This window comes from Temnothorax nylanderi, unplaced genomic scaffold, assembly GCF_030848795.1.
Source record: "Temnothorax nylanderi isolate EJ_2023f unplaced genomic scaffold, tnyl_v1.0 TNYL_tig0230_pilon, whole genome shotgun sequence".
In the NCBI taxonomy this organism is placed as follows: Eukaryota; Metazoa; Arthropoda; class Insecta; order Hymenoptera; family Formicidae; genus Temnothorax; species Temnothorax nylanderi.
In genome coordinates, this window is record NW_027249292.1 from 123,460 (window position 1) to 137,676 (window position 14,217).

The following is a 14,217-nucleotide window of genomic DNA, read 5'->3' on the forward strand; positions in this document are numbered from 1 at the left end:
TTTTAAGTGGAGTAGCTAGGTTTCTTAAATCGCGAGGATTTGCTCGTTACAAGATTGTTCCGCATATCGCGAATTTCCAAGTCATCGCACGAGGTCATAAGTGCCTTAATACGTGAATTTGCGCACATATTGCGTACATATGTGGAACGCTTTATATTATTTAAATATTCGCGCATCATGTTGACTGTTGATTATTTAGTATCTATAACAATTCAATAATAATTAATTAAGTTATTCGCACGCGCTAATTTAAACATCAATCGACGATTGAGAGATATATGTATATACGTGACGGAAATACTACTCTCATTTATGAAATAAGATAAATCATCTAACGGCTCTCCCCATCGATCATTCACCAATACAAACATTTCGTTCGTAACGCGGGATAATGTTTGGATTATCCGTTTTGCGTACGCCGCCAATGCGGTATAACGAATCAACCCTTAAAGCCGCGGCGCGGCGCGTCCCCGCCGCGGCAGCCCTACGCTTCGATTTTTTGCGTTCGCGCGACGCGCGTCATGTGCATGATAAGAGCGCCTTCGCCGCTTGTCGGAGTGACATTACGGAGTGGAGTCGAGCGCGGCGGGAGAGCGTCAAAGAGGGAGCGAACGAGCGAGAAAGAGAGAGAAAGCTAGAGAGAAAGGAGGTAGGGAAAGAGACAGGACATGGAAGAAAGGAGGGGTGATTCGGCGCGCGCGCGCGTTCATACGCCACGACACGCAACGCAAGGCGCATACATAAAACACAATCTCACAGAAGTGAAAAGAGAGAGGCGGGCGGGCTGTTGCCCGCGCGAGAGAGAGGCGATCTCCGGCCGATCGACGGCGGTGGCGGCGGCGGCGGTGGCGGCGGTGGCGGCGGCGGGATCGCGCGGGGCAGATGGGAGCGCGAGACAGGCGCGTTGTTCGCCTTTCGACTTCGCGAGGGGTTTCGGTGTACTACGGCGACGCACGCACGCGCGCGCGCGCGCACACGCGAGAACGGCAGGCCAGATACTTTCGATTTCGTCGAGTGGGCCGGCTCTCGCGGTGCCGCCGTGGCCGCCGCACTCCAGGAGGCGGACATGCCAGTCATCGCGCGTTAGAGCGACGGCGTGTATTTAACGGCGGTAGAACCCGTGACCCTCCGCGACGCTGGCAGCGGGAAGCGGGATTCGCGCGGACGTTCCGCGTCGGCGACCGTTGTTGTCGCAGTGCCGTGCGCGTGTGCGACGTATGCCCGATAACGCCTGTCGCGGCACACAGGTGCGGACCTCGGATTCGCGTCAATCGTCAATCGCTCGCGGCAACGCGGTGCGGAGCGGTCGCGAGAGCGGCAGGTGGACGCGCGCGCGGTGTAAACGCTCTCGCGCGGCGATACGCGAAGCGCGAGCGGAGAGAGAGAGAGAGAGAGAGAGAGAGAGAGAGAGAGAGAGAGAGAGAGAGAGAGAGAGAGAGAGAGAGAGAGAGAGAGAGAGAGAGAGAGAGAGAGAAAGAAACGCGGTGAAAGCGGGATAGCGGCTTAGCGGCTGGGAGAAAGAGAGAATGGAGAGACGATCGATTTTCGCGTAGAGCCAACGGCAGCCCTTTCTCGCGGCGATCGACCGGCGAGACAACCGGAGTAAACCCCCGAAAGCATGTAAATATCCGCTCCGGAGATCACGGAGCAACGAGCGTACTCTCGTCGCCGCTTCCGTCCACCTCTTACCCTCCGGGAAACGTGTCAGTGTTCGCGCGCGTGCTCGACCGTATGCTCGGCGTGTCATCGATTTTCCGGCGATCGTGTGCGGCCGGTACGACCCGTCCCCGTCCCCGTCGCCGTCCCGGTCGCCAGGAAGAATCGCAAGGTACAGGAGTATGAAGAACAGGTGCGGTCGCGCGGTCGGGAAAAACGCGTAAGAACGACGTACGTTACCGACGTACGTGCGTACGCGCGCACGTCGCGGTATCGTGCCGCGAGGAAGCCGCGAGACTCGAGAGGCGAGACCGAGAGAGAGTGAGAAAAAGAGCGACGGAGAAAGCGGGACCGCGCGCGATAGAGAGAGCGAGAGCTACTAACAGCGCGCGTCCAACATGGCTACCACCGGCAGCAACGCGACGGCGAACGCCGGTAACGAGGCGAGCGGCGGCAGCAACGTGCCGCAATGGAAGCGCGACCTGATACAGCGTCGCCGTCAGCAGAGCAAGGTCCTCGCGAACAACGGCGCGAGCGTCAAGTTGTGCAGCGCGATGATAGGCACGTCGTCGGTAACGTCGGCGAGCGGGACGGCGACGGCGCCCGACGGCGGCGGCGGCGGCGGCGTCGCCGAGCAGAGCGCGGCAACGGTTCAGGAACATCACGCGATCGCCGGCGCGCTTCGCGCGACACGCTTGACGACGATCGGCGGCGGCAGCGGCGAGGATACCACGTCGACCGTCGCGGTCTGCGGGGTTAGCGGAGGTGGTGGTAGCGGTAGCGCGTTGCTCTCCTCCCCCTCCTCGTATCCCGCGAGAAGGCCGCCGACCGGTGGCGCCACCGTTGCCGCCACCGGCGGCACCGGCGGAACGGCAACGGTGGCGGTGGCGGCAACGGCCGCCGATTTTACGTCGCCAGTCGCGAACAACATGCGTCTCGAGGCGGATTTGTCGCTCTGCTCGGACGCGGAGGATGTTGTGAACGGCACGACGGCTAAATTCGCGGACATCTCGTCGGAACGGAAGTTGTCGGAGTACATCGGCGAGGAGAGCGAGGAAGCGGCCTCGAGGACGGCGGACGGTAAGCCGTTGAGAACGACCGCGAGAATGAACGAGAATAACGAGAGTGACGAGAATAACGCGTCGTCGCAACGCGACGAGATTCGCGCCGTCTTGACGGGAAGACGCGGAAAGGAGATGTTCCACGGCGAAATCCTGAGAACGCCGAAGGACTTGTCGCGCGTCGCGCCGCCGAGTCGCGCCTCCAGCGAGGACGCGGAGAGCGACAGCTCCGAGGAGCTGCAGTACGGGCCGGGGATCGTCAACAAGCTCAAGTGCAAGTACCTTAACCTCACTCTACGAGAGACGAACAAGAGCCGCGCGTCGGTGCAGCGGTTCCGGCGCGCGGCCAGTCTCGAGGATCTGTTGGACCGAGACGATGACGAGGCGTCCAGTCACGAAAAGACCACTACCGGCAGGAAATACACGAAGCGGAGCGGCGGTAGCGGTGGTAGCGGCGGCGGGGCCGGCGGTATCGTCGCCGCTCCGAAGACCGACAGGTACCGAAACGCCTCCAGGGGCAACGACTCGATGAAACGGGCGCGCAGCGTCGAGACCTTGATGAGGTACAACAGCGTGACGGTGGATGAAGCGACGAATACGCGCCAGGTTCCGGTCGCTCGGCCAGTGACGAACGGCGTTCGCCAGGAACCGGTCAACGACCACATTATTCTCGTGGACCGTACGTCCGTGAAGATCGAAAGCCGTCTGAGCGAGCTCGACCGGCCCAAGCCGATCAACAAGCCCAAGAGGATCAAACCGGTGCTGGCGGAGACGGAACGGCCGCCGCCGGATCTAGTCAAGACCACGATGAGGATCTTCGAGAGCTCCGCGAGGAAGCTGAAGCCCAAAGGCGAGGTTGCCGCCAAGGTCGCCACCTTCAAGACCATCAACGACACGTTCAAGGCTCAGACGCAGAAGAAGCTGGTGCAGAAACCGCCGTTGCAGCCGAAGCCCTTCATCAATGGCGGGGCTCGCGCCGCCGGTGCCGCGGGTGGCGTCGGTTCCCCGAAAAAAATCGTCCTGCCGCACAAGCCGACCGCGGAACTGATCGAGACGCAGGACGGCAAGGAGGAATATCACATAGATGGCGTCATCACGGAACCAATCGTGCAATCGGTATCCTCGGTGGTCAGCAAGTTCCAGCAGATCGAAAAGTCGCACTCGCCCTCCCCGTCGCCGGAACCCTCGAGCTACAAGCTGAAATTCTCTCCGGCGAATAGTCCGGAACCGCCGCAGACGTGCAAATCGAGGTCCGCCGCTCTGGAGATCGCCGTCAAGTCCCCGCCGGTCACGCCGGTGCTCTCGCCGAGGATCTTGTCACCCAGGCTGCAGAGCCCGCCCTCGCCCGTCAGACAGGGCACGCAGAGTCCCTCCTCACCCGTCAAGGACCTGATCCGCATTCAGATCCCAAGTCCGCTTCACAAACCGCCGCTGCCGAGTCCCGTCAAGGGGGAATCCTCGAAGACGGAGCCGGAATCCAAAATTCTTCGTCTGCAAATCGAGAAAGAGACTCCGAAGACGAACGTCGAAAGTTCTCGGCAGGCACGCGTTCCAGAATCGTCCGCCGATGTGGAATGGAAAGAGGACGCGACGTCGAGCCGCGTCGCGTTCGATGGGGAGAAAAACGTCGACGAGGAAATCGTAGACGGACCGAGGACCATCTCCAAGACCGCCCTGGACAACATCGGCAAGGCAGGCACGACAATGCAATTTAACTTCGGCGACAAGTCCACGAGCGACAAGAGTTATCTGCCAGGTGCGAAGCAGAATGGACAAAATTCGGCGGATGAGCCAATGCCAGAGGAAGATAGTTGCATAAAGACGGAATGCAGGAGCATGGTGGGTTTACCTGCCAGCATTGTGACCTCCAAAGCATCGTCAAGATTGCAAGAAAACCTCGAGCCTGAGGAGGAGAGCGACAGCAAGGATATCGAGGAAAAGCTGATCATACCAGAGAATAAACCCATTGGCGCCATTTGCAGCTTGGGCTTAATCAAAACGGCGACGACGACGACTATAACGACAATGATGTCGTCGCCGGCGACGTATTCGCAGAGCAACAACGAGGCGAAGACGATACGATGTCAGCAGAAGAGCGAGTTCTCGCCGCCGCAGAAGCAGATCGGCATTATACGGCCGCTTGTCTCCACGAAGACGCTGCAGCATCCGCAGCAGAATCTAAGCAACCGCGAGCTCGAAAAGAACCTGATCAATCGGGTCAAGAGCATCGAACAGCCGACAAAGGTGGTAGTGAGCCTGAAGAGTGCCGACGAGATACAACCCGCGAAGAAGACAAATGCTGGGAGCGGCGGCGGCGGCGGTGGTGGAGGCGGTGGTGGCGGCGGTCTCTGGGACACGAAACCGTGGAATCAGCAAAACAACACGATGGTATTCAACTTCAGCAACCGAAAAGACGTACCGGATTACATAGAGAATGACGGCCTTATCATCAGGAGAAAACGGGAGAAGCAGAAGGTGAGTCTTCAATTGCACTCTTTTTAGAAATGCAAAAAGCATCACGAACTCGTTCAAACTATGACGTCGCAATTATGACAATAATTGCCATGAGTTTTATTGCTAAAAAAACGTTGAGTCTTTTTTTTTTCAGTAAAATGCATATAATATTTGTTTATTAAAATCGTACAAATTAGAGAAAAGTATTTAAAATATTAATATTACATGCAAGAATGATATTTATATAGTCAACTATTTTTCTTAATTTGTATGAGGAAATAGAATTAGAAATCGAATTGCTAATTTTACTTTTTTAATTAGATGATTAAGTTTTATCGAATTGATATTCTATAAAATTTACACGTTAAATCAGATTAAAATAAATATCTCTTTAAAGAAAAGATTAGTTCTGAAAAAAATAATAGCTAGGATATTTATAAATAAGATTATTCGTCTCACTATATATATTTATTTCCTAGAGATATATAACAATTATATACTACAGATAGATGCCATATTTTTTCATATTACACCATTATTATATCATATATGCTACTCAACTTAATAATGCGACATTTTATTGTTTTTAATAAAGTTAGCGTATAAATAATCTATTTATATATTAAATCACAATATTATAATTATCAATATTAAATCATAGAGCTGATATTGAAATGTTTGTAATACAGCATTTTTATTATCTTTTTATTATCGTAAACGATAGTAAAAGAAAAACATCTCAAATGAAACAGATGTTCCGTGAACCAAGGCAATTAGTATAAGCTAACAAAACACGGTAGCGCAAATAATTTACTGCAAAGAGGTACTTACGGGCTTTTTGTTCTCGTTTAGCTTTTTGCCTCTACGTGAGAGCCGGTATTCATTAAACCGAATTTTCATTAACTAGCACGTTGCGCCGCCACGAGGTAAGATGCAACGATCGATATAGTTCAATAGTAACCTGGTACCGGTAACTTTCTTTTCGCGTGCGTAAGATAGTTCGGGAGGCTTATATTTCACTTTCTTTAATACACCGCGCCGGACAGAAGTGTCGCTTGACAAAGGCGACATTTGCACCAATAACAACAGCTGTGGAATTTCAATTAACTCTAAACATTTCAAACACGTTTCACTTAGCGTGTATATGGTGTCTCGCGCTTTCTTTTACTCATCGTGGATTCAGTGACGATTCTGGGTTGTTCTTCCTTAATATGATTTCACACTTATAATTAAAAAATTATATAGGTCAAGGCATCTATATAATTTTTAAATTATAAGTGGATAATCTATTTGGGCGAAAAGCTTTTCACGAATTACATTTCAAAGATGCAAGCGACTTATACACTTATACATTATTCAAATAAATTGATGAAGAATTTTAGCCAATAGCTTAGTCACGAAGATATTTATGATTGAATGTTAAAAGTTATGAAAAGATCGTCTTCAAATTAATCAAGAAATACGTGACTGAAAGGAAACGCGCGAGAAAATCGCGTGACATCCTGTACAATCCGTGACTTGTTCGTCCTCGATTTTGCATCTCTCTTCCACTCACGCTACGCACATCGCTGACGAATTGCGAGAATCCTCGTTAAACCGTTGTACGATACCATGTAACGGTGTTATCGCATATCCTAAACCGAACATTGGCCGCGCTTAGATGGATGCTGAATTAATTATTGCTGTTACGGACACTTTGAAATATTTGTCAATCAAGTCATCAGCAATGAGTGTTAGACGATATTTATCAGTTGGCAGTTGTCTCTGAAGTGAGAAAAACTCTCTTCTTGTTTTACGCTGCTTACTCATACGCCGATGAAACATCAGCAAGAGTTTACGGAACGGAATCTGTTTATTTACATTTAGCTGTATCATCTGGCATTGCTCGGGAAAGCAACACCATTACTCACATATTACAATAGACAAAATTTAATATTTATATCACACGAAAGTTATCCATATTAAATTTATTATTTATACAATTATATAACAAAAAATTTTTTAAATATAAGTTTCAGCTTAAGTTAAAAGATAAAACCTTGAAAGTTATATTTTATATTATTTCGATTAAATTTCAAATAATAATTGTATTTTAGACTATCTTAATGTATTTTTAAAAATTTTTTATATTTTTACAAAATAACGAAAGTTTGAGTTTATCTTAATACAGAATTATTTTGCGAAATTAATCTTGATTCTATATACATGATTACTTTTGTATTGTCTGCATTAAGGAATACTGTTTAATAGTTACAAATTCGAGTGCCGTATAAGATCAGATTATTTGATTAGATATGAATAAACATTTGTATTCGGCTTTGATAACCGCGATATTAACTGCGAAATTAACACGCGTATTATTGCGCGGGCTGCGCAAAGTAAAACGTTCCGAAACCGCGCGGCGCTTTCTAAAGCGTTCGACGATAGAGCCTGCCTCGCTCGAGCGCCACATACTCATTTCCAGGCTTCTCGTAAAACGCATCATCGCGTCCTCGCGGTGAAGCGAAGTGAAACCGAAGGCGTCCGACATTCAGCAGCGGAAAATGGGAGAAATTAGGCACACGATCCGCGCGATTCGTCCGAGGGATGATAGTTACTTTCTCATATTAGATAATCCGGAAATGGGAATTAGCGCCGAGCAGAACATTATTTTCTAGCGATTATTTCTGGCGATAATCGACAATCCCAATGTTTAATCTGCCGTTTTTAATAGAAACGAGATTGTTACGTGCTCAACAGTCGTGTCTCACGCGATACATTGCGATATGTATCGCCACCAATTAATAGCTCGGATGTACCCTGCTTTCTGCCGGGAAGTTTACGAATTGTCACGCTCAATAACATCGTAACAGAGTTAAACCCTTCCTTTTGCAGACGAACACGTTATCGAATACATTTGCATTGCGAAACGTTGTACGTTCATTCCGCGGATTTAAACCTTTGTCCGCGGCGAAGTGGGGTTCGCGGAATAATGACGAAAGCAGTTTCGCCAATAATTTTTCGATAAAGCCCTGTGTTATATCGCTTGCCACTTGTTGATTCTTCACTTTGTCTTCAATTAAAAAGCCTTTTATCGGCACTTCGCGCATTATCATTTTAAATATCGCTTACCGTACGCAAAGCTATTTTCTATTTTCAGAAATGTTATTTTGTTTCATTCTTTTCAACGAACTGTAAGATAATTTGGATTTCATTTAATAGATATTCCGTTTATTGATAATAAAATAAATACAGTATAAATACTATGCCTACCTGTGCTTTAATAATTTAATAGAATATTCTAAATAAATAGTGTTTTAATCAAGTATGAATGGCAGGATCCAGGTGTGCATGATTTACTTACAATTAGTTATTATGTTGGAAATCTTTTCATTAATCTATCGTGTACTGTTTCGTAATTACGAATACTAGAGACTGAATTAAAAATTACATATTTTCTTTACAAATTATTATAGCAATTGAAAATTGAAGAGTTTTGACTAATTAAGCTATTAGTAATGCAGAGTGAAATACGTGGTTTAATAGAGGCAGAGATGATCCTACACCTCAAAATAATTCGAAGTGACACATTAAATTTTCTTTTTGTATAAACCTTTATTTTCAAGAATAAACTTTGAAAATCAATCGAATACATGTGCACTTGATCGAAATTCTGTTTTGTTTGATAGAAACTTATAATTAATATCAATAGTACGCGTGTACGATAAGAATTCATCCTGACAGTAAACAAGCTGGAATTATACAAAAAAAAATACAAAACAAGATCTATAGCTCATAATAAATTTGTTAGCTCGGAATATAATATAATTATATTCTGCTATTTTACACACATTCAGCCTAACAAATACGTAAGTAAATTTAAAGTAATACGGAATTGCAGTAAAAATATAATAAAAGCAGTCTTTACTGTTTTGACAATGGTAAACGTTGTGGCAAGTTAGAACAGCGGCTAGTATCTCCCGGATACGATTCGCGTTATTTAATATTCATTTATGAAATGATATCTCTGCCTTATCTAATGGGCGCGCAATGATATCCTTCTGAACAATATTGCGGACAAAGGAATATGTACACAAAGTGCGGTCGCCGCTTAGCAGAAGCCGCGAGTGCTTCCTCGTGCTGTGAATTGCGCATAATTTTCATATTTTATTCACGAAATTGCTTCTGCTCCATCTAATCGGCGTAACGGTGCATTTGCAAATGCTGAAAAAGAGTATCGCTGTCCGCGAGTCGAACGTTGAATAAAGAACGATCGCTTAACGAACTAGAAACTGGAACGCATGTCAAGGTGGCGTAATCTTCTTCGTCAGTTTCCACGAAGTTTCGAGCCGGGGGATCGCGAAGAATGCGCGTTGTTTATGCGGTGTTCGGTGTCAAGTGAAAAAAAGCGAAAAAAACAAGTTTGAAACCTTTCTTATTAACGACTGAGAACACCGATGTACGAGATACAGTGAAATATGACTCATTAAAATAGACTGATAACGTTATCGCTCTTTTTTAGCGACATCCTTAAAGACTAGATATGCCATTTTCTGTGATGTAATAGATTATGCAATGATAAGCTTGCCACGTGTAAAATTTGCAATCACGTCTCTATCTAACGTTCGATGAGCAAGAGAGAAGTCGTCTTGATCGACTTTGAAAATTGCACGAGTGAAGAAAGCTTTTAAAACTTTTACTCTTGTCATAAAGTTGTGCAATGGATAAAAGATAAAGGTGTATACTTAAATTATTCTTTATTATATATGTATAATTCTCAGAATCAATTTTATATATAATATGTAACACTACTTTTGTAATAATTCAGAGGTAAGGTAATTGCGTTTATCTACGTAAACACCGTTACGAGTTTATTCACATAAATAGAGACATGTCATGAAATGTGATTAGGTTTGATGACTGCCGATATCCGGAGGGACGTAATTATATGACTTCAGCGACTTCGTTTATCACAACGAATCCGGTTTTACGGATCGTAAGAGTACGGTGTTGATGTAGAAGCGCCGTTCGCAAGCAGTACGTAGCACGTAGCGATATTTTTGCGACAAGCTAACTCGATTTGCGGCTCGTTGACAAGAGCGGATGTCGTAGAGTTTACTTCATTACGTACGAACAAGTTTATACGTTTACACGTTATAGCATTTTCAAAACTTAAGCCTACCCGATGATAATTAAATACGGATTAAGCCGGAGTCGCGTAAATTGCACGGCGATTAATGTCGAGAAATATGCACGAAGTCCGCGTGATGCGCGTACAATAAATAATAATCCATTAGACAAAAACTTGCGATCCAAAGATCGTCGAGGATCGTCAGAAGTGTTATTTTAAAACGCACGATAAACATACTTCGTATCTCTTTATTAACGTAGTCTCGATACAAATAAATATCGATAATCTATATTTAACATACATATATTTTTATAATGCTTTACGATGCTATATAGCTTATTTTATGATAATAATAAAATGTATAAATAATACAGTTCTCGCACGAAAAGAACGGTTGTGCTGAATATAAAAAATAGGCCAGATATTGAAAATAATTATGTGAGACCATCTCTAAATAATTATATCGGACGCTCAAGTTGCGGTTGCTAGAATATCAAAACTTTTTACAGCATTATAATCATACTTGAGCGTCCTACGTAATTATTTTGATGGTCCAACATAATTATTTTCAGATCTGGTTTAATTTTTATATACTTTAACAAAACCGTTCTTTCCGTGCATAAATATACAAAAATTCTGCAAAATAAATTAAGTGAAATAAAATATCTTTCCGGAAGAACATAAAGGAGAAATTATATCTGAATATGCAATGAGATTGTACATCTCACATAAATGTGAAAATGTAAGAAAATTATTCGTTGCGTTTATATAGATTTATAGTATAGATAGATTATTCCTGTACACAGTGGATTTTATAGCGATTACTTAACGTTGGATTATATCATATCCAGTGGTTCAGTGTGCTAATTAACCTTTACGATCCTGTGATAAATTGCATAATTTCGATCATTACGTCCGCGTAAATTGTGATGCACATGAGTAAGATGTGACACGTAATGCGTTTCTCACGTGGGAATATCGCGAGTTTTCGAATGGCAATGGACAATAATTAATCATTTTATATTTTCTTTGGAAAAAGTCGTTATATATTCTCCAGTAAATGCATTGAACTTAAACTTTGTTATGTCTAACCGTGGAAAGTACAAACTTGGTGGCAATTTATAATCGTCGACATAAGTCTGAAGTTCTACTATTGCATTTATTAATTTTTTTATTCTAATAACATTGCCTGTAAAAATTGATATTAATACCTATAATGCTAAAAAAATTCTCGATTTTTTATTTTAAAATTTAGTAAACGTTCTTTTTTACTGCACTTTGTTTAAACTCGTTCTTAATTAAGATTAAGGAGCGAAATGCAAAAGGAAGCAATTTACTTGTGTTTTTTTCCGTTTTTTTTATCTTGCATTTCTCAGACTAGCGCAGAATAGCTTAGTAAGACGTATGATACACAAAGAGTAATTAGCCAATATAATTAACTAATCATGCGTCATTGCAAAACTGTTACGGCAAGCGCGCATACAGTACGTATGTGTACATAAGTACGTATATCATCCACATGGTATGCATAATTATTAAATGGCACACCCAAAGGAATTTAAACAAAACCGATCGCTGTGTGCATGTGTATATACATATTATAGGTACGTCAGCTGACTATCATCTGGTCGAACGGTTAGTACAACGTCCTGTTTAGTTTAAAACCGCCGTGATAACCATATCCTCTTTCCGTCTGCGTCCTTTCATTGGCTATCCTCCTTTTTCGTATAGCGATATAATTCCTCGTTGGCGTTCTTCTTTCTGAAGGAAACCGGGAAGCGATATGCGCGATATCGTTGTTTTTACACTGCATCAAAATAAGTAAATATAAGAATTTGCTCGGTACCGCGTAATGAAACCGTTTACAAGCTCACATTTGCAAACTTTTTGTCTAACGTCATTAGCATTTTTCATAATATCCTTGAAATTCTGCAGAGCGAAAGTACGTGCCGGTGTTGCTTCTTGTCTATTAATTAAGCTGAGTAAAGATGAAGAAAGAGATATTTTTATACGTGATGCCCATTAAATTTAACAGTGAAAGTGCTTTTTATCTGCTACTCATATCTTTTATTGTGTCGGTGAAAGAGTCAAGGAGAGAGAGAAGAAATGAAAGAACAACATTGATGACTAAAATTTACGAACCCAAGAATCTCAATTAATCGAAATTTTCGTAAAGCGATCATTGAAATGTTGCGAGGCAGTCGATAATAATCAATCGAAGAAAAAATAATATTTTAAAATTCAAGAAATAATCTAACATCTATTTTTACATGCCATAATTAGACATCAATTAAGAAAATCTAAATATGTATAATATTATTTAATTACTCTATCTCGTTAGGTGCAAGATACTAATGCTTGAAATAAAAAAGATTGAAGCAAACATTGATGAAGATTAATAAACGAATAGATATTTTTATTTTAAGGAAACAGTTTGACACAATGATAGAAACTTGCATATAAAATATATGAAATTACTGAAAAAGGGCAGAAGGGGAATTAAAACCTATTGAAAACGACAAACAAAGTTATTATTATCTTATTACCAAGAGAAATTTAGTTTTTAGTTTCTCTATTACAATCTACTTTCTTGTACCATAATTCATATTAATAGAACTTACAAGACGGAAGTAATCACTTTTCTTCTTTCGCAAGTCATTGATTTTAGCTACCGCGTCATTCTGGTGTATTCATGGGAGCGTTTAATGACGCATAATTTGCGCGAACCGTAGCGAATTCAGTCGGAAAACGAGCACTCTCGATTCAGCTTCTGGCGATCAGTTTACGTTTATCTTAAACTTGTGCATTTTGTGACAAAAAAATTACAAGCAAGCCTCGCGTACGGTTGACGTAAAGATGACTGCACAATGTTATTGCACTTGCTGTCACACGCTTTATCCTTATATAAACACGGGTTACTCGCGATCGTGCTTCTATGAGTCATGTGTTGTCGATTTATCGCTCGGAAATTAAGAACCCACCGTGAAACGCTACTGATATATATATTGAATATCGGCAATGTGTCAACCTTAGCGCTAGTCATATTCTTCTCCTTTTACACTCCGTACTTTTACAAAATTTCCTTTCAAATTTAATTTTCTTTTTCCTAAATTATGCCGACATTAACAATAATTTGATAACAAGTGGAGAAATCGTATTTAAGTATACATATAAGCAGTTTTAAATTACGCTGGATAATTGGTCATACATTTTTACGCGAAGTTCTAACGATATGTGTTACCGGTTACGGATTTTCATTGACTACTATCTTGCTTCGTACTTGCATTACGGCGATTGAGTTCGGAGAGAGGATATCCTTGACATCCTCTCTTATTCGGTAATTATTACGGTATCTCATAATTCAACGCGCGTCTATTCTCGACATTTAAGTTCATTTAAAGTGCATGTTGATGTGAAAGGAAGAAACTTTTTGTATGAAATAAGTAATGTTACGGTGCGTCTGATAATTTCAGCCGCCAAAAAAGAGATCAATTTTAATCTTATCGCTTATATTGATAATTTGTCGCGCCTAATTGACGAATTCTGGTTACGGTGCTATTTTTGCCCACGTATCGCATTTCCTCTGAACATTGTTCTCCAATTAAAGCAGCTGATTGTTATATCATGATTTATTGTTAAAATCGGTCTGTATATTTTATTCGTAGAAATTTAATCAATCATTTGATTTCTATTGACTATATTACTCCGAAAGAAATAATCACGAGCGAATTTGCTGATGGCAAATCTCGGGCTTCGAGAAATCTAATCGATCATCAAAGCACTAGAGATCGGATGTGCTGGAAAAGAGGGAGAGAAACTCGTAGATCGGTAACATTCCACGACATAATACGCGGATCTCTTCTCGTATATGGCCGTCCTAGAGTAGCAACCGGGACACCCAGTAGAAGAGCACAAAGTCCGTTAGCATCCTTCAGG

At 43.3% G+C, this 14,217-nt stretch overlaps 1 protein-coding gene across 1 annotated transcript in view; it reads left to right on the forward strand.

Moving 5' to 3' along the window:
- Positions 1 to 874: 874 nt before the first annotated feature.
- Positions 875 to 14,217, forward strand: part of Bif (protein phosphatase 1-binding protein bifocal) — a 39,626-nt gene continuing 26,283 nt past the window's right edge. Inside the window, exon 1 of the mRNA XM_071717931.1 lies at positions 875 to 5,192. Coding sequence (XP_071574032.1) covers positions 2,055 to 5,192 — 3,138 coding nt within the window. The 5' untranslated portion in view covers positions 875 to 2,054. The remainder of the gene's footprint in view (positions 5,193 to 14,217) is intronic.